Source organism: Sesamum indicum, linkage group LG7 (assembly GCF_026168435.1).
Source record: "Sesamum indicum cultivar Baizhima isolate 11 linkage group LG7, ASM2616843v1, whole genome shotgun sequence".
NCBI lineage: Eukaryota > Viridiplantae > Streptophyta > Magnoliopsida > Lamiales > Pedaliaceae > Sesamum > Sesamum indicum.
This window is the reverse complement of record NC_142663.1, coordinates 7,636,772-7,661,276: the sequence shown is the minus strand read 5'-3', so window position 1 is coordinate 7,661,276 and position 24,505 is coordinate 7,636,772. Positions and strand designations below refer to the sequence as shown.

General features: G+C 33.1%; 1 protein-coding gene across 2 annotated transcripts; it reads right to left on the bottom strand.

Moving 5' to 3' along the window:
- Positions 1-2,884: 2,884 nt before the first annotated feature.
- Positions 2,885-23,789, bottom strand: PDE327 (FAD/NAD(P)-binding oxidoreductase family protein). 2 transcript variants are annotated; one of them, XM_011085633.3, is made up of 14 exons: positions 23,370-23,789; positions 22,977-23,039; positions 8,498-8,941; positions 7,992-8,063; positions 7,697-7,822; positions 7,538-7,583; positions 7,371-7,444; positions 5,759-5,806; positions 5,095-5,256; positions 4,298-4,459; positions 3,973-4,066; positions 3,718-3,836; positions 3,562-3,606; positions 2,885-3,294 (listed from the first exon to the last, which is right to left on the bottom strand). In XM_011085633.3, the coding sequence occupies exons 1-14, from the start codon at positions 23,715-23,717 to the stop codon at positions 3,061-3,063; spliced, it is 2,037 nt and encodes a 678-aa protein (XP_011083935.1). In that variant the 5' UTR covers positions 23,718-23,789; the 3' UTR covers positions 2,885-3,060. The 2 variants fall into 2 exon arrangements, with proteins under 2 accessions (XP_011083935.1, XP_011083934.1); XM_011085632.3 differs by having other exon boundaries at positions 7,371-7,583; positions 23,370-23,788.
- Positions 23,790-24,505: the final 716 nt, after the last annotated feature.

The window sequence follows — 24,505 nt, the reverse complement described above, 5'->3', positions numbered from 1 at the left end:
GGTCACCGACACGGAATGACAGGATAAATTGTTACACCATTCGATTAGAACTGGGCAATATCCAGATTGTGATACGTGGCCCTGTCAACAATGTATATTTGTATCGTTAAATACTCAGATACAAATCATTTGAAGAAACATGCATTTATTGCTTTCGACTGTGTATCTTTTAATCGTATATTTCTATCTCGACCTGAACTAATTTGAGCGTCGGAGAGTTTTAGTCGGGGACGACCCTGACGAGCCTAACGTACATGTTTTAATCCTCAGGGTCCATTATCGATTTGGAGAGATTACGTGGCTGATTTTGGGGTTGCCTTAGGAGGTCGCATATTTCGAGCCGGCCACCTTCTAATGAGTGATTTTCTCATATTATATTTATGAAACTCTTTTTTTCCCCCCATAAAATCATGCATTAACTTTTTAATTTTTTATTTACAATTTGATCCTTCTACTTTTAAAACTTAGAAAAATATAACCATTTTAATTGAAATAAATTATTGTTGGCCCTCAAATAATAACCAGTTTAATGATATATATTAGTATAATTATTGTGTATCTAATGAATTTATTGATTTTTTCAAATAAAAAATTTAAATAAATAAGTTGGAGAAATTAGTTTAAATAAAAAACTTCTAAAATTAGGGCATAAAATTAAGAAAATAAATATGTCAGCTAATGAAAAATGAGGTATATAAAACTCCTTAATTCATTGAGACATTCTTTTATTTGAAAATTTTTAGAAATTCAATAAATTCATAATAATTGTATTGATGTATCATTAATCAAATTATTATCTTAACTTTATATAATTGAATATGTGTCTTCGATTTTTTTGTTTGTCATTTTTTATTTTTTAAATTATTTTATTAATTTGTGTTCTTCTTTCTTCTCAATTTCTATTTCAATTTTTCTTCTCTCTCTCTCTCTTTTTCAATAATTTCTCATAACTTTATTCTAATTTTTAATATTTTTTATTTATACAATTAATATATATATATATTTCTAAACTAATAATTAATTTCTAAACAAATTTAAAATTAAATATACACAAACATATGATTAATCGTTTAATGATAAATTTTCTAATAAAATAATTATTATTTTCTAAGCTAATGTATGAGAGATCAAATTGTAATAAAAAATGAAAAGTGAAACACTAAAATATTTTTTTTCTTAATAGGGATAATATGAAAAAATTTAACTACAGAAGAAACTAATTTAAAATTAATTAAAAAGACAGGAATTATTTTAAAATTGAAATCAAATGTGGGAAACAAAATAAATTTTACCCGACATAAGGATGGTGCTGATCAATAATTATATAATATAGATACTGTACATATTTCACATTCTACGGGTGTGCATACGCTTTAAGTATACAGAGTAGTAAATAAATATAAAAAGATATTATTATGTTAAAGCCTATTCTATTTACGATAATTTTGTGAATAAATATAAAGTTAAATACATTTTACATTCCTAAAATATATCATCCTCATCAATTATCGATCCTTTTAACTAAAGAAACCTTCGGTTACCCACATCTTTGTGATAATCTTTAAATTAAATAAAAATGGAACTATTAATAATATGATATATGCCTTCTATAGTTACATATATCAATCAATTTGATTTTAATTTTATTCATTTATGATGCTAATAAATTAATATTGGATTAATCACACACACTGATAAGATCAATATTAGTACTTTTAAATTAAAATAAATTTATAGAGTTGTATTTGTGCATTATACTAGATATAATTTTAACGACAAAAATATTGCAAGTGTCGTCAAACATATTGTTTTGGCAACAAAATGTCAAGTGAGGTAATCTGTGATTTAATGAGGTAATGCTTTTCTTTTTAATATATATATATATATATATATATATATATATATTCTATGCAATAACTCTATTTCAGCCCTTATCCTAACCTTAGATCCAACATGTTAGACACTTCAATTGGTATGCAAAACCTAAACCCAGACCCAAACCCATCATATACGAATATAATATTTTTTTATTAAATTTAGATTTGGATACATATCTATGGTAATAATTTTATTGGGTGGGTAATAACTTTTAAAATCGATTGATATATTTAACAATAGACGGCATTAATGTAAATATATTATATTATTAATAGTTAAGAATATTTGGTCTGTTATTATTTAATTTAAAAGATTATTAAAAAATAAGGGGTTAAATGAAAGTTTATTTTGTTTAAGATAGTAATTGACGAGGGTAACATATTTCGGGGTGCACAATATATTTAATCCTAAATATAATTTGAATAGCAAAAAAACAATTAATTTAACCAAATTAGAAAAGAAAGTAAGAAAAAAAAGGAAAAGAAAACAATTGAGAGAGGAAAAAAACATAATAGTAGAAATTGCAAAATAATTTTAAAACAATTGAGAGAAGAAACAATTCAAGGACACGTGTCAACTTTTAGGAGAATCTTGGCGCACCAAAGATAGAAGAATTCACGGAAAAATTGCAAAACTAAACCACAGTTTAGGGTCATGTCAAATTTGCCCCTTACTTTAAGGAGATTTTAAATTGAATCCCATATTCTGTAAAAAAAAAAAATACATAAAGAAGCCAAAATGTTGGAAAAAAACCTCAAAAATTAATAGCCGTTAAAAATTAACTGGGGAGAACCCACATAAAAATCACGTGCACATAGACCAAAAAATGATCAGTTGTTAATTTTAATGTCTTTTAGGGGAGAGGTATGATGCTTTTTCCTGCAATGTTTGACCTCGCTTTTGCAATTTTTAACGAAATATGGGGTTAAATTTAAAATTTTGTATAGAGTAGGTCAAGTTTGAATGACCCTAAACTGTGGGATTAATTTTGCAAAGAATACACCAATAAAGGCAATTTCAATTCCATAAGAGATAGATATAAAGCAATTACAATAATTTCTGACAAAAAACTTACCAGACATAAAAACATACCATACAATTTACATTCCCTGATAATTGATGAAAAGATTAATTCCTACACATCATATGTAACTCACCTTCGGACCAAAGTGAAGAACAACCTTAATATTTGACAACTCCAACATTCTGAGGCTTACCCAGAATTGAATCAATGCTGCCGTCGTAGAGACCAAGATTCCGAGCAATGGCAAAGCCGGCATGCATTCCATCCACGGCAGCACTCACTATTCCACCGGCATAGCCCGCTCCTTCCCCGATGGGATAGAGCCCTTTCAAGTTGGTGCTCTCCCATGTATCGCTTCTCCGGGTGATGTGGACGGGAGAACTAGTCCTCGTCTACAACAAGACAAATGATCGATGTAAAAAAATTAATTGTACAATGTGAATGAATAGAAATCAGTAACATGATATTCGATCAACATGGTAAATTCTTTACAAAAATAGGCTATTCAGGTTAAATTATAACAACTTTCTTTTCATAATTTACAACGTTTATATACTACCCCATTTTGTTTGAATAGATGGAAACACCAGGGTTGTCATTGCCTCTCTAGGCATCTGTCAAAAAATTTGTGCGGTGCACAAAGTGGGAAGGTATAGTACCTCGACTCCGTGAAGAAGGGCATTGTTGGAGACAAATCCCGGCAACTGTAAGCACCGTGATAGTAATAAACTTTAATTTCACCTCTTGAAGTTTACACAAAATGGCATATAGCTTAAGACAGATGAAATGAAAATGTAAAAGGAAGGAGATTGAACCTCCTTGTCGAACATTGAAACTGCGTGCTGCAAAGCTTCAGTAACACGAACAGGAAATAGTTTGTGAAGATTTGCGGCCTTTACACCTAAGCGGTAGCTGGAGGGCGGTACAGATGTTACTACAAACAAAGCCAATGAAGTCTTCAGGGAATTAGCTACTAGCCTACCGCAGCCGGAAACGGAGAAAACGAACAAAATAAACCACACACACACACACATATATATATATAGAGAGAGAGAGAGAGGTGGTTCCACCAGACAATCTGTTCTCAAGAAAATCAGTAGCTGTTTGTACAGGAACGACAAAGTTTCCACCACCCATGAGAGCTGCTTTTCGTTCAAATGTTCTCTGAAAAGTAAACAGATAATGCTAAAACAAAGAAAATAACAAATATAAACATGCAAAACAGGATAAAAGAAAAAAAGAGGAAACTGAAACATCACCGATTTAGAATAGTTTCATTGGACACTATTACCGTCCTACTTTAAGTTTAGAAAAGGGAGTGGAAAATAACTCTAAGTTCAAGAAACTAATAAAACAAGTGAATATAACATATTCAGATTTCAGACTGAAAGGTACCTGAAATTCAACCCCGGCTAGAGGCCCACTGAGATTTAGAGCATCAAAATCCTTTGAAGACACAGTCACTACAAGTGCTGCATTAGCCCACCTGGATGAACGCCGAGAAAAAGACATGCCATTAATACAAAGTTCTGATGGATCTGTGCTGGTGAGAACCACCTGCACAAAATGCAAACTGAAATATCATGTGACGTGTCTATCAATTCAAATGTGTTTTAGATGTCAAATGAGGAAATGCAAATACACATAGCAAATTGCTTGGGATTGTAGAGGCTGAATTTGGGTTATGGGAATTAAACGAGTCAAGTTTGTAGCATTGTGCATGTGCCCTGATTGACAAGGTGGCACCTCATGGTAACTTGATCTCAACTCGGAGACAATTTGCTGACACATAGAGGTGGTGTTTGACTAAACTTATAATATGACCAAAATATGAGTTTGTTGAAGTTTCAAAAATAAGTTGGAAACTCTTTACTTTTTTCGGAGAAGTTCATAAGCTCCCATCATCTTACTTTTGGATGTAATAAGCTCCTTCTTTAAAGATTTTAACAAACACTTTTCATGAAAAGTGTATAAGTTGATCCAAACACCATCTTTATATAGATTCAGGTTTCATGAAGACATCTCATCCTTGATATCAGATGATAAGATCCAAGGATGATGCCTTCATGAAACCTGAGTAAGACAGGTCATATACATCCACTGACAGAATAGGCAGAGTCCACCAAGATAGAAAAACTGAAACCAGACCGTGAGCACAAGGAAGACATACACTTGCAAGGAAGAGTAAATACCTGGCCTCCCGGACACATGCAAAAGGAGTAACAACTACGACTTGTCAAATCTGAATTTGACAGTGTATCCGCATCTCTTAGATTGACGTACTCAGCGACCTGGTAATCAGCTACTGGTACTTTCCCACGCCCACTCTGAACCTCGCTGGCTAACCCAGAATACTGCATCATTATGTTTAGGTCCACCCGTCATGTCAAAAGACCAATTCGTCGTGAAACATAACCAAATTAAGATCATAACTAAATCTACTTATACATCTGTAGGTAATCCTATAAGAAAAACATCAACTAATAGCTGGTATGATCCAAGAAATTGTAGCTTCATTTCCAAAGTTTCAGCAGTAAATTCAGTATTATAGCTTTCCATGGCTCTAAAATGAACAGAGTTTATCTGCATGTGACTATGATTGTTCCTTCTTGCTTTTAGGCCTGAGATCATAGTCAAAGTGCAGATTGTTTAACCTCTTTCTCCCATTCATGTCGAGTGAAACAATTAAAACAACAACTATGCATAATATCCCAAATTTTAAGAAAAAACAAGCAGCTGAAGATGTCCTGTCAAGGCTTAGAATTGGGAAGCAGTAGTTAATGGACACAAAGGTCTTCATTCAAGACTCATTTACTTAATTGAAGAGCCCCACATTTTACTGAACAAGTCACAAACCTGTATATTGTTTATCAATTCTTGGGGATGTTCTATTCGCAGGCCAACCTGTAAAATGAAAACAAAAAATGTTTGACATATCTATTGCAGTCATTCAACAAAATTAACACAGAAATTTAACTAAATAATCAAATACCAGGTATAGTTTAAGGAAGGACGATGATCTTAAGATAATGTTGGGGCCAGCCAATGCAAAATGCAAAGCAGGAGTCAATACCACAGACATGCCATTCAGTCTCCAAAATTTCATTTTGCTCTTCGAGTTGATTGTAAACAGTCTTCTTTTTGTAATAACATACTGAAGTCATCTTATAGCAGCAAAAGGAGTAACAACAGAAGACCAATGGAAGTCTTTTCTTTACTTTCTCTTTGTCTGTGTTTATCACATTACTTCACAAACTAAAACAATTTGAATCATGCCCTCTTACAGCAAATATATTTTATCCAAGTGGTTAATTGGTTGCATATCCTCTAAGTATAACCATTATGAGTACCCACTACCCAAAGTTTGTTGATCAAGGTCTCTGATAGAAAACATTTCTAGAACTTAACTTGAAAATAAAATAGAAAAAATCCACTGGATTATATTCTGCAGATTCTAATATGCAAGCCCAGCAGATAGTACTCTTTTTGTTCCAAAAATTTATCTCTCATCTTTTGGCATCTTTCAGATCGTCCCAACTAATGATCCTGGGATTAGCAAGGGCACATTGACAATCTTATGTGAAAAATATCATCACTCTTAAAATAATGAGATGACAAAACCACTAGCTTTGCATCACTGGAGGATAATTTATCTCTCATCTTTCGGCATCTTTTAATTAGATCGTCCCGAGTTCCCAACTAATGATCCGTGGGTTAGCAAGGGCATATAGACAATCTTATGTAAAAAATATCATCACTCTTAAAATAGGGTAAATTACAATGACCTCTCCTAAGGTTTGACATAATTACGTTTACTCCCTTTTGTTTGAAAAATTATAAATACCCCCCTTCCCCGATGTTTGGTGAAATTATGTAATCCTTGGTATGAATTGTCAACTTTACTCTTATTGTATTTTTTTTTCTTTCTTTTTTTAAAAAAGAAACTAAAAAATTGTAAAAAGATCGGATGGGGAGGATGGAATTTTTTTTAAAATAATAAGTATCCACTAAAAATTTTTAAAAATAAATAAAATCATAGTTCTTAGTCCATAAGAGCATTTTGGTCAATTCACGAAAAATGGATGGAAACCTAATGGAGACTAACGGATGGGGCTTATTGTTAGACGGCCATTAAAATCAGGGAGCTATTGGTAAATTTCCAAATAATAAGGGGGTATTCGTAATTATACCAAATCTCAACAGAGATCGTTGTAATTTATCCTTTTATGTAATGATATGACAACTCGGCATCAGTTGACGGTAATTATGCAAAGATACATAAACCTTTTAGTTGAACTCTCATCTAATACTTCATGTCAAGGGTACATAAAAATCGGAGGAGGTTGTAATTAGTTTGCTTCATGTATTCCAGAACAACTACTTTGGAAAACATGCATCACTTCATGTAGATGGCCATATAATTGCACAAGCACCAAAAGACAAAACTAGTTCATGGAAAGTAACTCACAGCAAAATCTTTTCGAACCACGTCCACATTATGAGAAAGAAGCATGTGATAAGTGTCCCGTGCAGAGTGCCCCACTGCAAGAACCACAGCATCACATCCCAACTTCTGGCAACAAGCATCTGACAAGTCTCTTGAATCAGAAATTTTAACACCTACAATATGCTCACCCTTCACCAACAGATCATCTACCCTTGTCCCAAATCTGATAGTCACCTATTCATATTGATAAAGGAAAGACAAATGAGAAAGCAAGCAAGATAGACAGCTAGAATAAACACAAGTAAAAGGATCTACTTATAAATTGCACGACCCCTAATGGGACTCACACCCAATTCTTGCAAGTATCCACGAAAGTTCCGGAGTAGTGGAACCAATCTGTCAGTTCCCAGATGAGGTTTTCCATCAACCAATATACTACATGGAGCTCCAAAATGAACTAATGTCTTCATAACCTAAAGATGCAGAATGTAAATTCAAAACCAATGTCTTCAGATCACAATATGAAGAAAGACCAACATCTTAAGAACATTATATGTAAGCCATTAATGTAAGTAGAAAGTATCAGGGAAATGAATCTGCAGGAAGGGGCATCAGATGCTACAATGAGAGAGCAATACTTACTGTTAAAACACTACTGTTATTTCTTCCAATTCTTGTTACCAGCTTCCCATCACTCCAAGTACCTGCACCACCCTGTCATACATAAGTCTTTAATGGATGAATAATGGACAGTAACAAGAGTAAAATTTACTACCTGTATATTCCTAATTTGCCAGATGCAGAATGGCAAAATGCATATGATAACTTTAAATATCTAAGTCAAGCTATTTCACATTTTACATAAAGAGAAAGAAGTCAACTGAAAATGCATTCAGTTGTTCTGCATTAAATATTCAAAGCACCCTTGGAGCAATATCTAATTTAAAAGCTTGAGTCATGATGAAACTATTGTTGTTGTTATTCTTTTTATATAGAGATCACATATTTGACTCAACTGCTGGTGCCTTTCAATTTTCCCATTTCGAGACATATTGCATAGTAAAAACAAGGAGTAGTCAGAGATACTGAAGAAATGTAACAAAATACACTGAAAAAACATTGCATTACTAATTGGATAAGGATATGACCTCCCCAAAGCAAAAATTGCTTTCCAATTGTAATATCCGACGGACTACCAAAGCACCAATATCACGTCCTCTTTGTTCAACTGCTTGCCCTCTTTCTATTAGTGTAACTTCAGCACCAACTTCAGCAAGCACAAGAGAAGCAAACAATCCTGAGGGGCCACTACCAACAACTACTACTTTGGGTCTTCTGGTTGCAGGGAACTTGTAACCTCTGATGACATGATTGCTGTGAACTTCTTCTCTAACAGATGCAGTATCATCTATCTTCCGGTGATTACGGATTGTACTCATCAGATCACCAGAAATGCTGTCGTGATGCAGAAACTCTATAAACCCAGCTTTTTGATCCAACTCAGAAATGAACTCCCAGGTACGAGGCTCAAGGCTTAGGAGTTTGCGAACATCCATATCCACAGTATATACAAACTTTGGCTCCTTCTGCAACTGAGATTATGCAGAACAATTAGCTGGTCTGCAAATGATTAAGTTAACAGAAAGAAACTAAATAAAAGAAATGAGCGAAGAGAGACAGGATGTGGTGTTTGTTTGGTGAATCTCAAATTTTTTATTGCTTATACTAGGGATCTTGGACAAAATCAGAATACTTTACGAATCAGTCTATATAGCAATGATCAGCACTTTAATTCATGCTATGCCCAGCAAATCTTTTCCTGCATGCTTCTTAAGCAACTGCAGTCAATGAAGACAACAACTATCTCAACATATCAGTGTTTTTTGAACAACCAATACAAGTTCTGAAGTGCAAAGCTTGCAGGCTTCCAAAGTGCACAAGAAATTAGATAGCATCAGTAAACTATAGACATCTTTGCTGTGCATACACAGGCATGTTAGCTCATTAAACGAGTTCCTTTATCTTTCATCATTTAATCTTTTGGCAGTATGTTATGCTTTAGTTTTGCAGTACTATTTGGTTGGCATTGAAAGAAATTTTAGAACAATGCAGTATATGTTGGATGCAAGACCTAAATTGCATCTTTGTTAAGACAACTTGAAGCTAGGTTAGTCTAGGTTGAAAATGGAATTGATGTGTTTTCTGTTCTAAGACAAGTTTACCAGGGCAAAAGGATCTTAAAAACTATTAGAGAGCTCTCTGGAGTTAACCACAGTGCTCTAGGTTTGGTCCGAAACTTTCTTTGCAGATCTTTACAGATGCTCAATCTCAAAGGACTTCCCATGTCAAATTTCAAGAAAAGAATGAAGTGACAAAGATCTAATCGATAATATGCAATACGCTATTCCTTTCACTGCAATTTGTTGTGGTGGGTTCCAGGTTGTCAAAAGATGATGTTCTGAACTTTGAGAGTTGTTGAGAAATTCAGGACCGATAGGCCAACAACAGCTACATTATTACAACCATATACAGTTGTCACTGTCTTTGGTGGCTGAGACTTAGAACTCTCTGTACAGATACTTACCAAATTAAGATTTCATAAATTCCAGAAGTAAACATCTAAGCTCTTTAGATATACAAAATTTTGCCTTTTCTGTTAGGGTTATGACCTGATCTGCAATTTCCAAAGCGTATATCCACCCTAAGTCTGCAAACCCAAAACAGTTACACCTTATTCCAGTCCTATGTGACACCATGAGACTCGGTGAAAATGGTTATAATGAACTGGTGCTCATGGATCCTTAAACCACTTCTAAGCCCATGAGACTTTTCTTCTGTCAACTGATGTGGAACCAGTTAAGGTTTCATAATCCCACTCTCGAACATCTTAGTCAAGATTAGACACGTGCAAAGCAGGAATCCTGTTTGGCTTGCAACAATCTTGATGATGTTCCATGGGTTCAGAAGGCAGCAACACCTTGTTCAACACAGCAGTTAGTTGCATGTTTGAGGGTCACCTGTAATGACACCATATCTCACATCTCTAAGACATAACATATCGTTTAATATGCGCCTCAAGATCACACAAGCACCATGATATTGGGTTAAAGTAACTCTCTGAAACCAAAAACCTTAAGCAACTGATACTCCAAGGTTGTAAAGCAACTATTTGCAGATGAGCCTATGCCAAGAACAATTCTCTCTGAGAACACGGCAAGTATGGCAGACTTCCTAATTTTATGCTGATTTCCAAAGTAGTAATTCCTATGCCAGGCAGGAAAAAGTCTTAGAATTGTAAGACCAACACTTTTCCACATAACAATTTAAAGCATTACTTGATCAGTTATGACTTCAGGTTTTGATTTCATAAGATGGATAAAATGAGATAAACAAAAGGTGTTTAATAAATCTTTGTTTAAAGTTTGAATCCACCTAATGTTATGGGTGTTAAAAAGCACAGCTGTTTTTCCAGCATCTTAAAGTGTCTAGCCAATAGGAAGTAGAGAATTGTACATTGATGCTGAAATAAACAATTCAGTTTTCTTCTAATGCAGTTATATTATCCGGAAAGAAAGACCATATGCTTCTCCTTTTCTTCATTGTGCTTCCTTTCCCATCAATTGCAGTAGAAATCTCAGATGTGAAAACCATAGTTCCAAGAGGTTTTTTTTCCCATGAGTAACTTTACCCTATTTTTTTTGGATGAATAACTTTTTGCTCATGTATTTACATGCCTGTTGATTGTCAATTCAGTATCAATCTAACTTTAAGGTGGACAAAATATGAACTAAGCTGCTTTCAGTAGACGGGAGAGATTTTTGCATGCCCGCATGCATTTCTTCATTAATATGTGAAAGGTCAAATCTAACTTATGTCTTCAAAGGCTTCATGTTTACAGTTAAGTCTACCAAGATGTGTGTTCTGACGGACATTATCGACCACTACTCGGTGGAGGACTTTTAGAAGTAATTGATGTAAGCTGTATTTAGTACCTGACCATTAGGACCTAATTCATGCACCTGTGTCATTAATGATGGTTTCCTGTTTTAGGGTTAACATTTACAGAAATGAACGAAAGAGAACAAAAATATCTCTTGGTTATTTGCAACAGGCACCAGAGATGCTGCAGATCAAAGGAGCTACTTTTCTTATTGTTTGGCAGTAGGATTATCTTGTTTGCTGCCCTTTCATAGGCACTAGGTAATTAGCGTGGACTTCCTTTGTTTTCTTTAACTGCGATTCTCCAAAGCATGGCTCATAGAGGAAAAGGATGCTTAAAACGAGAGTAGTTTGAGCAATGAGAACCCTTCTTTGCAAATCAGTCCTAAGAGTTGACAAAAGAAGTCTATTGTTATCCAAACCAGAATTCTGCAAAGATATGTCACTGGGGATAAATTGAAACAAGTCACAACCCCACCTACAACCAGTGGAAACTGAAAAGTCTCTTGCCATGTAATGGCACATTAACTCTGTGCAGCCTAACTGGCCTGGACTTTACCTATTACTAAATACTGTTTCCAAGAACTGAAATGCAGCATCTCAAACCTAGTCTTACGTGAGGAAGCACATACGTAGAAATAAGTTCATCAGACAAAAAAGGTGAGATAAATATAGCTTGCTATTTTGCTGAACTCAGCGGCTCTCAGCAGGAACTTGATTATTGTGAAGATTTCCAGGTTATATGCTCTGAAGATGTAGCAAAGCTCCACAGATTGGCAGAAGAAGAATGCATATATAATTTACCTTGATGGTTTAAACATGGATATGATGGATTAAGGGTTTAGATGCTTGGTAAGGAACCTTTACCTTATCTAAGACAAACTTATTCATATTGGCATCAATAGAGAAGTAGACGAAGTGCCTTTACATTATATATGCAGTTTCAGCGGACAAGGCAGGAATAGATGCCAATTCCATTCACGAGCAGCTAAAAGTCAGCAACCATAGTCCATCAAACAATGATCATTTGAACTGTGATTACTGTGGGAAGCAAAGGCATACCAACAAGAATTTAAGGAAGCTGCATGGTCGACGAACTAGGGGCATGCAACAAGACCACAAACAAAACAATCTCAAACAGTGGAAATACCTGTCTACAAAAACAACAACTACTAGGAGTTTTCTAGTAAGGAGATAAAACCATACGGATTCTTTCATCTCAGCCTAATTCACAATCAACCACAATGCCTCCTCCAATTTAACCGAAAGAATAATTGCTTTTATTGCCCATCTTGATGCTAATAATGTTCCAAAACTAATGGATTCTTGAGCTAATAAACAAATGTCAGGCTCTTCTAACGAAATCTAAACTTATTCTCCAAGTTTAAAATGATAAGCTTGTGTATCAGACGGGCTTTAGCCTCCATATATGGAGTAGGTTCTAAAAATTATTCCCACGGTTGATCCATTTTAAGTCCTTTGAAGTTTTAACTTTTCAATCTGAAAACACAAGTAAAACAATGGGCAACAGCAGACTACAAGATTATTTATATCCACTTGAGGATGGTTCATATGCCTGCTGTAGCCCAACCCTCTTAGGAGAATCCATGTTTGTTAACCAAGAAATAATCCATTGGCATAGACGATCAGACCACCCATCCTTTTTGGTTTCGAGATTATATTCCAGTATATACGAAAAATTGTAACTTAGATTCTACTATTTTGTGGTGCTTGAGAAGTTGCTATATACACCAGATATTCTTATCCTGTAATTAATAATAACAATCCAGTTCTTTCTATAACTATTCATTCTGACATATGGAGTCCTGCTCAACCTATTTATTGTCTGGTAATGTTCTAGATTATTTGCACCTTCATCATTTGTTGTACTAAGTATTGGACCAAATAATGAAAACAGAAACTGAGGTTTATCGTGCTTTTAATTATTTCACCAAATGATTTGTATACAATTTGATGAGAACCAAAAAGGTACAACCTGTATGGATGAGCATTTCCAACATATTTAAGACGGCCAGTATATTTGAACTAATAGGTTGCCATGGTTACCACACAAGGAAAATTAGGAATTTTATGAGATTGTGCCAATTCCAACTCAGTACAGGCAGGTTCAGCATATTACTAATTGCCTATTCATCGCCACAACAAGATAGACAGAACAGTATGCCTAAATTATGCGTGTCAAAGGATTATGAATGACTTTACAGAAGAATCTCTTATATATAGGACATTACGTCTTACCAAAAAAGTCTCAATAATAATTCTTTTCCCTCTTCTTCCAATCAGCAAACCACTCCAAGAATCAACACTAAAAGCTAACAGACAGGTATAAACTGGAAACTGATATATCAGGAATAATTTTAATGGCGTCCCAATCATTTCCAAAATCTAAATATAATTTGGATTGACTCGACTTTACGCCCTTACCATCTTTAGACAATTGAATTGGATCCGGTATGCATGATTATTATTACTGATATTAATGTCGACACTCTATAAATTCAGAACTGCATCCGTAGGAAAGTCAAATTAACCTGGTTGGAATTTTCGCCTCTGTTGAATCCCCAGTCCTAGAATTAGCAGTGGAAACCATGCTATATGTTACCAAGATGTTGAAAAATCCAAGTGAAGATGTAGAAGGAAAGAACGAAAACACCAATGCAGTGATGAAAGCTGATTCATCCCTAGATTTGAACCAATCTTTAGAAGAAATGGAACCAGAGTTAAATCTTGCACTTAACTCAAACTATGCCACCAAACTGAATTCTTCAGGGGCATCAGAGCCTCTACATGGTACGCATGTAATACATCTTGAGGAACAAGAATATAGCTGCAACTACTGCCCAAAGAAGTTCACTAGCAAGCAAGCCTTAGGCGGACATCAGAATGCCCACAAAATTGAGAGGGTCATAGAAAGACATGAATGGCAAGGGCATGAAACAAATTTTGGATACACAGGTAACCACTCTGTTACTGGCATGACTTCCTTCCATTTTCCAGGTTCTTTCAACCAAGCCCCTGGAGAACCTATCAGCCAATCCGTGATGCATAGCCCACATTACCATCAAAACATGCAGTATAAAATGCATACAAATGATTACACAGGTTTCATGTTCCCGATGTCTCAAGAATCTCATGCAGTGCAACCATTTCCACAACCAAGCAGCTTTTGCACAAGCCCTGCAAGGCCCCCGTTTATGCCATTCCATTCAAGCATGGGACAGAGCTCAAATACTTGGAAGGGAAAATCCATTGCCGGTGCAAACAATGACCAAGCTGAGCATTACAGCCAAAGCAATAATTCCGAGAGCCAGCACCTCGAAGATGTAGCCCTTGACTTATCACTGAAGCTTTGACAAGACTGGCTTCTATTGTTTTATTGTTCTATTCACAGTAAAGACTGGCTTCTATTGTTTTGTGTTGTATTTCAGTTAAGACTGGCTTTTATTGTTTTCTTGTTCTATTCTGTTAAGACTGGCTTCTGTTGTTTCATTGTTCTATTTCAATTAAGACTGGCTTCTATTGTTTATTGTTCTATTTCAATTAATTTTAGCTTCTATTGATTTATTGTTCTATTCAGTGTTTAGATTTAAAATTCATCTTATACTTCGAGCTTGTTTGGTTGTATTTTCAATGAGATTTTTTTCACTTTTCACTATTTTGGTAGGTGGGAATTTGTTTGGTCAAGCCATTTTTAGTGAGAATGCATTCCCATTTTAATTCTAAATTTCAAATTTATATAGGTCACATGGGCTTGTCATAGTTGTCTTTCTGTCACATCAAAAATACATATACCTATATTCAACATTCTCACACCTATATATACCTATATTTGGAAACAACAAATCCAAACATATTCTCATTTTTCGCACAAAAACCCATAAACCATTTCTACACATTTTCAATTGTTGGAAACTGAAAATAGAAATGAAAACACAACCAAACGGGCTCTTCAATGGCCATCAATAGCTGTCTTCAAGTTTTCCATTGTTGTAATCAATCAGTAGTCTGAAATACTCCAATGGGCATCAATTAATATTTGTTCGTGCTTGAACTTTAAAGTAAGGTCAGAGAAGTTACAAAACAATTTCTTCAAAAAATAATCATAAACTTAAAGAAAAAATCAAACACGTAGATTTCCCAAAAAGTGAATGAAATTCCTTCAAAGTGAGTCAAATTCCTTCACACGGCCCAATAAATTTGAACTTTAAAATTAAAAATAGATTCCTAACAAGCACTTTTAAATCGTCACTTTGTCTTCTTGTTGATAATTTTTCACAAAATAATCTGAACTGTAATGATTACAATAAGTTAGTAAAATGGGTTTAGGAATGATGATGAATTGAAAATGATTTCCATGTCAAAGAAAAGTTGGGGAATCCAATTAGCCATTTTCCTTGTTAAGCACTCATATTATATTTGATGTTATCTGAACAAAAGTAGAATAAACTATTTTATACAAAAATTATGACTATGTATGCATCCAAATTTTGTTTCATTTACTTTATTTTCAGTAAGTAGAGAGACAAAATGGAGATATGTCTTGTACATTTGGTTTTGTTTCCCATGGGACAAAAAACACTATTACCTGTCTGATCATGTGTTTTCTTTGATATGTATCTATTAGTCCCCTGTGGCAAGGCACGGTGAATGATATATTTAATAAAAATATGTTATTAGTTCGAAATTACTCAAGTTTATATGACCAATCTGCACCATCTGCTGCAGTCTTGATCACGCAAATGCAATCACCCTCACTCGTGTTATATTCTTCATTACCTAACTTATCCTTAAAATGTCTAATGGAATTGGTTCAAGATTCAACACCACCAATGCCTATCCCACCTCTAGTCTCCATCGAGGGGCAAATACCACGTGTCCCCCCATCACATGAGTCGCCTGTCTGCCGTGCCACTCAGAGTTGTGCAACCCCCCTTCCCCCCCCACCCCCATCCAACTTCTGGTGCACTCAACAGTAGGACCAAAATTGTATCTGCAGTTCTCTCATATAACCTATGGCTGTAGCTGATATCCCAATATCTCATACATGTTGCAATAACGCGACTCAAGATACAAAAAGTATATCTATGTCGACAAAGTTATGACAATATTAAACTAAGTACACAAATTAAATAAATCATGGCTTGGTGGTTTAGGACTCTTAAAGTTAGAACTAATTAACACTTATATATGGACTGTTACGAATTACATACCCCTGTTATAATATCACACAAATTTAAGAAGAAACTCCAACAAACATCTTTGTCATAATGTGTCCCTAAAGTATTCGTGATGGCATGGAAGGTACGGTAGTCCTCCTTGAACTTATAAATTTTTCCTCGAACCTCCTCCCTAGAAAGTCATTGCCAAAACGGCTTACATAACCCAAGCCCAATCCCAACAACACCTCTTCCACATTATCATTAAGATGAATACATGTGTATTGTCGTCTAGAATCATCCACATGAGCCACTTCTCAACATCCAACATCTAATATTCATCTTATGGAAACCCAACATTCTTTAGATATCTGTTATACACCAAGAGCAACCAAAAATTATTATATTTTTTTGTCATGATTTTAAAATATAATGACCTCATTATTTTGTATTGTGATACAATGGCATTAAAATAACTACATCAAAGGCTTATGGTACAAGATAGGCTGTCGCAACGGTGAACCTCAGGTCGCTATACTTTAAAGTCATGAAAAGATAACACAATGATTGATGTTTTCATGTAACCGCGGTGTATAGGAGACACCAAAGAATGCTGAATTTCCACGAGACAGACATCAAACACTCGATGTGCAACTCGTAGACTATTCTAGACAGCAATACACGTGCACCCATTTGGCCATCTCTGATTACAATGCAACATAGCCATTGTTGGGCCATAGGCCTCGGGCATCCAGTTGGCACTTTGGGTATAATTTTCCAAAACGGGGGGTTCAAGCAAAATTTTATGAGTTCAAGAATATTATTATAGCTTTGTGCCATCACAAATACTCATGGGATATGCAAGGACTCACAAACATTTCAGATTGAGTTTCATGTACATTTTATGACTGTATAACATGCGTGCATTATTTGTAGCAGCCACATATATAAATGTTATTAGTCCAAATTTAAAAGTCATAATTAGCATTATCCATTGATGCCAAAATATTTTCTCTATCATGAACCGTGATACACCATGTTACAACAATATGTGTGAGATATGGGGGCATTGCCAAAGGTTACTAGTCCGTTGTCCAGAGCAAATTGATTCCTATATTTTCACATTTGAATACATATATACAGAATATACATGTCAGCATGTGAAATCTAATATTTGGGAGGGCTCTATCATCCCATTTCAAATGAATGTTAGTACGCATGCCACTAAGTGCAATAGATTACATATATTTTTAGGTGAAAGTGGAAAACTATTTTTTCGATCTTGTATCTAGTTCAATTCTTGAATGTTCAGCTCTCACTTTTTACTGATAAATAGTCCCATTCCACTTGTCGTCTCATGAAGTTAAATGATGGCTTGTTGTTCAGAATGTTGTTTATGCACATGATAAAAAGTAGACTGATAAAAAGATCCCCCACCTGTCATGCCAAAGTACGTTTCCTAGTTTAGGCACTATTCTCGGGATGCAGCCTAACACATCTCGCAACAACGATACACTCACCAAAAATAACAGTCTAACGGCTTGACCAATCACATGTCCTAAAAATTCGACCTCTTTCCCCACCACCTTGATCTCTTTCCTAGATCAATTAAAGTTTGACTTATTCACGTTATCACTTGTATCTGGAGAAGGAAATTTGAGAAACTTAAGCAAAAGCTTACTGAGGCCTTGAGTCGGTGCACGTGAACGAAAATTTCTAAATAGAAAAATCGATCAAAATAGTTAAACGCCAATGAAGACAATAGAAAAATTGATCAAAATTAAGTTGAAAGTTCATGTGTAATACCATCCTATTATTCCATTATATTTAAAGCTATGAGTGTGATAGCCATGCATATCTAAATGTAACTACATAACAGTTATATCTATATTCATGTACTAAATAGAATTGGTGTATTTTAATACTTCCATGTCTGTTATATTTCTTTTATATTTTGGTTAGTTAAATATAATTAGTAAAGCTAGTTGGAAAATGAGGTGGCCAACCTATAAGTAAATTTAGTATTATTCACTCCATTCATAATTTATATATGCTATTAATCCAATTGAAATTAGTTAAACTTAATTCATTGATTATTAGTAGGTATATAATTTACACCTTCAACGAGTAGAGAATAGTATCAAATTTCTTATCTTAAATAATATCAATAATAATTATTCTTATATTTATCTAATAAATACTTGTTAATTCGATTCAATGAGCAATTGACAAATACTATATACTAATGAAAAAGCACAATTTTAAAAGGCAATTAAAATGATATTAAAACGATTAATTAATTTCTAATCGAATATTCAGTTTCAAGAAAAAAGAACACTAAGTATATTTAATTCATTATAGTTGGTTAATATAACTATACCTAACAATCAAATAATCACTGACTTAATATCAAATTAATCAATTAACTAAAGTGAGTTATTAGGAATGAATGAATCAACTAAAATTGACTAATTAATAATATCAGTAGAAACTAATAACGAAGCAATGGAAAGAAAATGGAGGTTAAGAAAAGGAAAGGAAGGAAAGAACCTGATGATGTTCAGGTAGGCTAACTCTTTCAAAACAATGTTTCATGTGTTATTACATATATATATATATATATATATATACATAATTATATTATAGTAAGTGGTGGCATGTTTGCAAGCAAGATGGCGTGGCTAAAGGATACCTTCTCCACAAATCTCATTACTCATTTGTTAGTATTTATTTTATTTTCTTTTATTTCAAATAAAAAAAAGAACTCTGGTGGAAATCATAATTTAGTCCTCTAATTTCTAAAGTTATTCAGTTTGACCCCAAAAGCTTTGTACAAATCCAATTCAATCACTTCGAATTTTAATATATGCAAGTTATAATTATATTTTATCAACCATTCAACTTCAGGTCTTTTATACTTACAAGTTGACCCCTCAAGTTTTATACAATTACTTCTATCTCCAAAATAATCTAGATAAACTTTTTATAAATAGTAATAATTCCAAAACAAGAAACATATAAGGAATAAATTTTTATATTATACCATGCGTCTAATAATAAAATAATTTTGATGAAGACAGTACGTAATTTTAGTATTACATGTATGGGGCGTCACACTCACCCCTTGTTAAAAGAATTCGGTCCCCAAATTCAAACACAAGTTTATTTGTTTTTTGAAGATCTATCATATTAAGCAGAATAGTTATGCAAATATAGGTAATTGATACTTACAAGGTTCCTTAGAGTCTAGATATTTAATACCTTAGACATGATCTTACTACATGACATATCACAATATACTCGAACCTAGTGTGTATATTAACATACATATATATTGTACTTCTCGTGCCAACAGGGTCTTACTATGTCAAGTAGCAAGATGATCAATTAAAATCTTCTCTCAAAGACATTAAACTACTTGTATTTATAGCTTAAAATAAATAAATCTTCAAAAAACAAGTCAATGTGTGTTAGAATTGGGGGATCGAATTATTTTAACGGGGAGAGAGTGTGACGCCCCTTATCTATTATATGATGCCCCTTATCTATTATTAAATAATACTATCATCTTTGATAAGTTAATTTATCATCACATATACGATCTATTCTTTTTCATATAATTCTTGTTTTTGAGAATTATTTGCAAAAGATTTATTTGATTTAATTTGGATATAGAAGAAATTATATGAAACTTAATGAATTATTTTGTAAGAATTACAAAGTTTGACTAGAAAATAAATTATAGAGTTTAATTCAATTATATTAAAATTTTAAGGGACTAAGTTTGGAACTTTACAAAGTTTTTCGGGTTATACATGTTTGGAAATTAAGGATTAAATTTTAAATTTTATGAAATTATTAAAAATAATAACAATACTAATAATGACATACATGCCACCTTACTTACAAGATGCCACTACTCGTATAATATACACACACATATATATGTATTATATGTATATCTCTATTATGACATTCTACCTTCATAACCTTGATTGGCATCTGCCTATCTTAGAATTGAATATGGATGATAATAGTCCAGCTCTTCAATAACAAGTAGATCATCTGCTTAAGCTTATGGCTACGTCTTCAACCAGCTTATATTAAAAAATAAAAGTTGCACAATTACCACCATTTTTAAAATGACAACTTGCAATTTTTCTTCTTTTTATTGCCATCATTTAAAATGACAACTCCAAGTAGTTACTTAAGTTACGATTCCAAGGATTTGTATAACAACTCAAAAATAAATCTTTTTATTACTTTGCAATTATTTTTACTTCGTAATTCTGTCTAATACCATGTCATTTAGTTCAATTTAACCATCATTTACTTTGTAATTTTGTTAATTCGCAATTTTTTTAATTATTTTATAATAATATATTAAAATAATTTTTTAAAAGATTCTTAAATGGGAGTGTCAAATTTGTTATTTACAATATACTCTTTGTCACAATTGGGGTACTGTTGTATCAGTTTATTTACATCATGAGTTAGACAATGCTAGTTGGAAAAAGAAAAGGAAATATTGGTTCTGCATTGGAGTTGCAAAAAGATTAACTATTAATGCACATGCGCTTGCATATTCTCTTGCGGTGTAAATTGGTATTTTATTAGTGAGTTCAACCCCAAATATATGACTTGCTATTGCATTTGTTGTAAATGTGAACCCTTGAACCATTTCTATCAAATCGGAGACCTAAATATAACAACCAGTAGTCCTTCCAGTCCAAATCGAATCTATCGGTATATGTAGTAGCCACTATATTACCATCAATTAGAAGTGCCCAAATTACTGCGACATCTTGCAAAGTAATAGTTGTTTCTCATATATGAAAACTGCAGCAATTAAAACTTTACCAAAATAATTCTTTTGAAAAACTTTATAATTTTTCTGATTTGTTGTGTTTTACATATTCATTACTCGCATTTCATAATTAGTATTTTCTAGTCCTTTACTAGTAAACTTTTGTTGGAAAAATGAGAATAAAAGTTTTTAAAATTAAATTATAAAGTCTACAAAATAATTTTTTGAAAAATTCCTAAAACAAAAATATATAGTTATTAGAGTGCATTGTAAATAATAAACTTGATCTCCTATTTAAGATTCTTTTAGAAAAATTATTTTAATAAGTTTTGAGAACTAAAAAAATAAAAAATAAAAAAAGATTATGATTAAATTGAGCTAAATGAGGCATTATTAGAAAAAATTACAAAATAAAAACAATTGCAAAGTGAATATCATTACCTCAAGTAATGACTTGGATTCATTTTGTACGTAATGACTCCAACAATAAAAAAGAAAAGGCAGTAATTATTTAAAATGATGACTTGCCTTAGTTTTGAAACATTTTCAAAACCACCTTAATCGTGCAATTTTTAATATTAAAATAGATATCCCTGCCCTTCAACCATATAGTCTTGAAAACAATCAAGTAATTCAGCACAAGTACTTGGTCTTCTATTTTTCATCAATAAGACTTTCTCTAAGTGGATTTAATCATTTGCCAGCACGAAGACTAAAAAATGCCGGGGAATGTTACAATTTACAAACTTTTCATCCACTTAAGAGGATGGAAAAGAAAAGGAACATCAAGATGCCAACAGTAATCAGTCAGTAGCTCGTATTGTATGCAAATCCTAAATATCTTTCAATAGTTATACCTAATATAAAAGTATGAATATCTTTGAAGGCTTCTTGTGATTTTTGACCTAACTAAAATGCCCCTTTAATTTGTTAATTTAATGGTAATTATGGAATTCAATATATTATTATATCCTAAAAGTAGTCGATAACTTCATATGACATTATCTTCTACAGAATAGGATATAAAGCCGAGTTGAACAAATAATTAATTGGAAAAACGTATAAAACTTCCGCAATAGATCTGTCCATTAAGGAAAGGAAAATTTATAATGTATCTCTTAAATCTCTATCTATCAGTATATTACTCAATTTCGTAAAGAATTACAGAGAACATACAATTAAAATGTTAACTACTGAGAAAACTTGAAAGAATTATTCTAGAACATCTATGATTGCATCAAGCAACTATACATGTGCATATGCAATATCTTTATAACATATCTATGTAATTAGCATATAATATATGCCCAATAAACGCAATATTTTATGTTACAAAATTAAAATCTATATAAATATTGTTGCTTACATAACCTTTTAACTAATATTATATTATTTACAAAGTTATCTAACTTATTCAATTTCATGCATCAAAAGATGAAACTATTTCTAAACATTACGATATAAAATATACTAATCTTAATAAACTAAAAGTATACGAATATAATTCTACGAACTTTACATATCCTTTTCCTTGTTATTTATTCATAGTCTTCTATCACAAGAATTCAAAACTTTATACTCATTAGATTTTATACTTAATGGCACTAATCTTAATACTTAATTAAAATACTCAATGAGACGCGCAGGGTGCTTAAATCTTGCTAGTGAAAATAAACAACTGAACTATTATCAAGATTTACATACCTTTCTTGCATCAAATGATTTCCTGACCACAGTGAACGCCTCCGGTGGCAACATTGATGCGACCTGCAAAACAAGGTTGGGAACGAGTATGCATTCAGAAAGGGAAAGCAAAAGAGCAAGCCACTACATTGAAAAGAGGAAAAAAGTGTTTAAAATTTTTAAAGCAGACAACAAAATGTGCAGTAAATGTAAGTCGAATTCCTTTAAACTTACAAAATTAGAAAGCCGTAAAATAACTAAATTCATGATTGGACAAGATAATCAGGGATAAACAATTTTAACCAAATTATGCAACAAATGGGAGAAAACGAGAAAGAAACATTAATCATCAAAACCCATTTCTTGTTTACTGAAATCACAAGAAAAAGATTTTCAAAGTTCACGGCTTCTCACCGGGAATTCAAGAACTCTGGCAATCTCTTTAAGCAGAGCCTCAGAAACACCCCAGAAGTCTTTTCCAGGGTCTTCGTGTACGCACACTCCCAGCCTTGAAAGCCTCCAAACACCTTCTAATTTTCTTGTCGCATCAATTTGGGTGTGTTGTTGAAGTCTCAACTTCTTTCTCTCGGATGGGTACCTCAGTTTTCCGGTCCGTTTGGCTTTCTTCGCACATCTTACATGAAGAGATGGTGGAAAATGGAGGGATTGTTTAAAAAACATAAACTGGAAGTTGCAGTTAGAACTTGAAAAGGGAAACTTGTTGGATGAAAAAGTGAGGTCGTGGGAGATAATAACAGGCATTGTTAGGATTGCAAGATGAGTTCTTTGCTTGGGGGGGAATTCTGATAAGGTGCAAGAAGAATGAGGGTTTTAAGATGGGGTTTTTTGATTTTGTTGAATTTCCTTTCTTTTATTTTTGTTTTCCTTCTTTTATTACAACAAAATATTTTTGATATGTTTCCGACAAATCAAAATATTCATTGCAACTACATTAAAACCAGTATTTTCAAATATAGAACGTTGATGGAATTAAAAAAGTGATTGGGTCGAGGTCATGGATCCCGTCATCGAGTGAACTGTGGTCGATATATCATAATCATGTTATAATAAAAATAAATATATAAATACAAAATTTTTAAAATATTATAGGAATAAAAAGTATACCAAGAATTGATAATAAATTCGTATATTAAAATTTTTAAGTCAAAAATAAAAATAAAAGAGTTGCATAGATTAAAAAATAATAATAATAACAAACTATTTAACATTAAAGTTAAGTTATAACTAAATTTTATTGTCAATAAATAGTTAGCATCTATCATTCTTAAAATAATATTGGCAAAATCTTACTTTTGGTTCTACTAGATACGGTCATTATCACTTTCGGTCCCGAACTTTACGAGCTAAGTACTTTTAATCCCAAAATCCTGAATTTTCAACACTGTTGGTCTTGTTTCGTTAAGTTTTGATGGAAACGACACGTGATTTGATACGTACCATTAATCAGCGATCAGGGTTCCAAAAAAATGCCCTATAGACATTTATGTAGCTTATTGAAGAGAAAAAATGACGCCAACAAGCAATTCTAG

What these genes read in the sequence shown, in the direction of transcription:
- PDE327 (XM_011085632.3), bottom strand. Translation starts at nt 23,717, where the DNA reads ATGCCTGTTATTATCTCCCACGACCTCACTTTTTCATCCAACAAGTTT. An exon ending in AATCATTTGATGCAAGAAAG is followed by an intron (nt 8,942 to 22,976) that starts GTATGTAAATCT and finishes GCATAATCTCAG; the next exon opens with TTGCAGAAGGAGCCAAAGTT. An exon ending in ATAACAGTAGTGTTTTAACA is followed by an intron (nt 7,823 to 7,991) that starts GTAAGTATTGCT and finishes CTGCATCTTTAG; the next exon opens with GTTATGAAGACATTAGTTCA.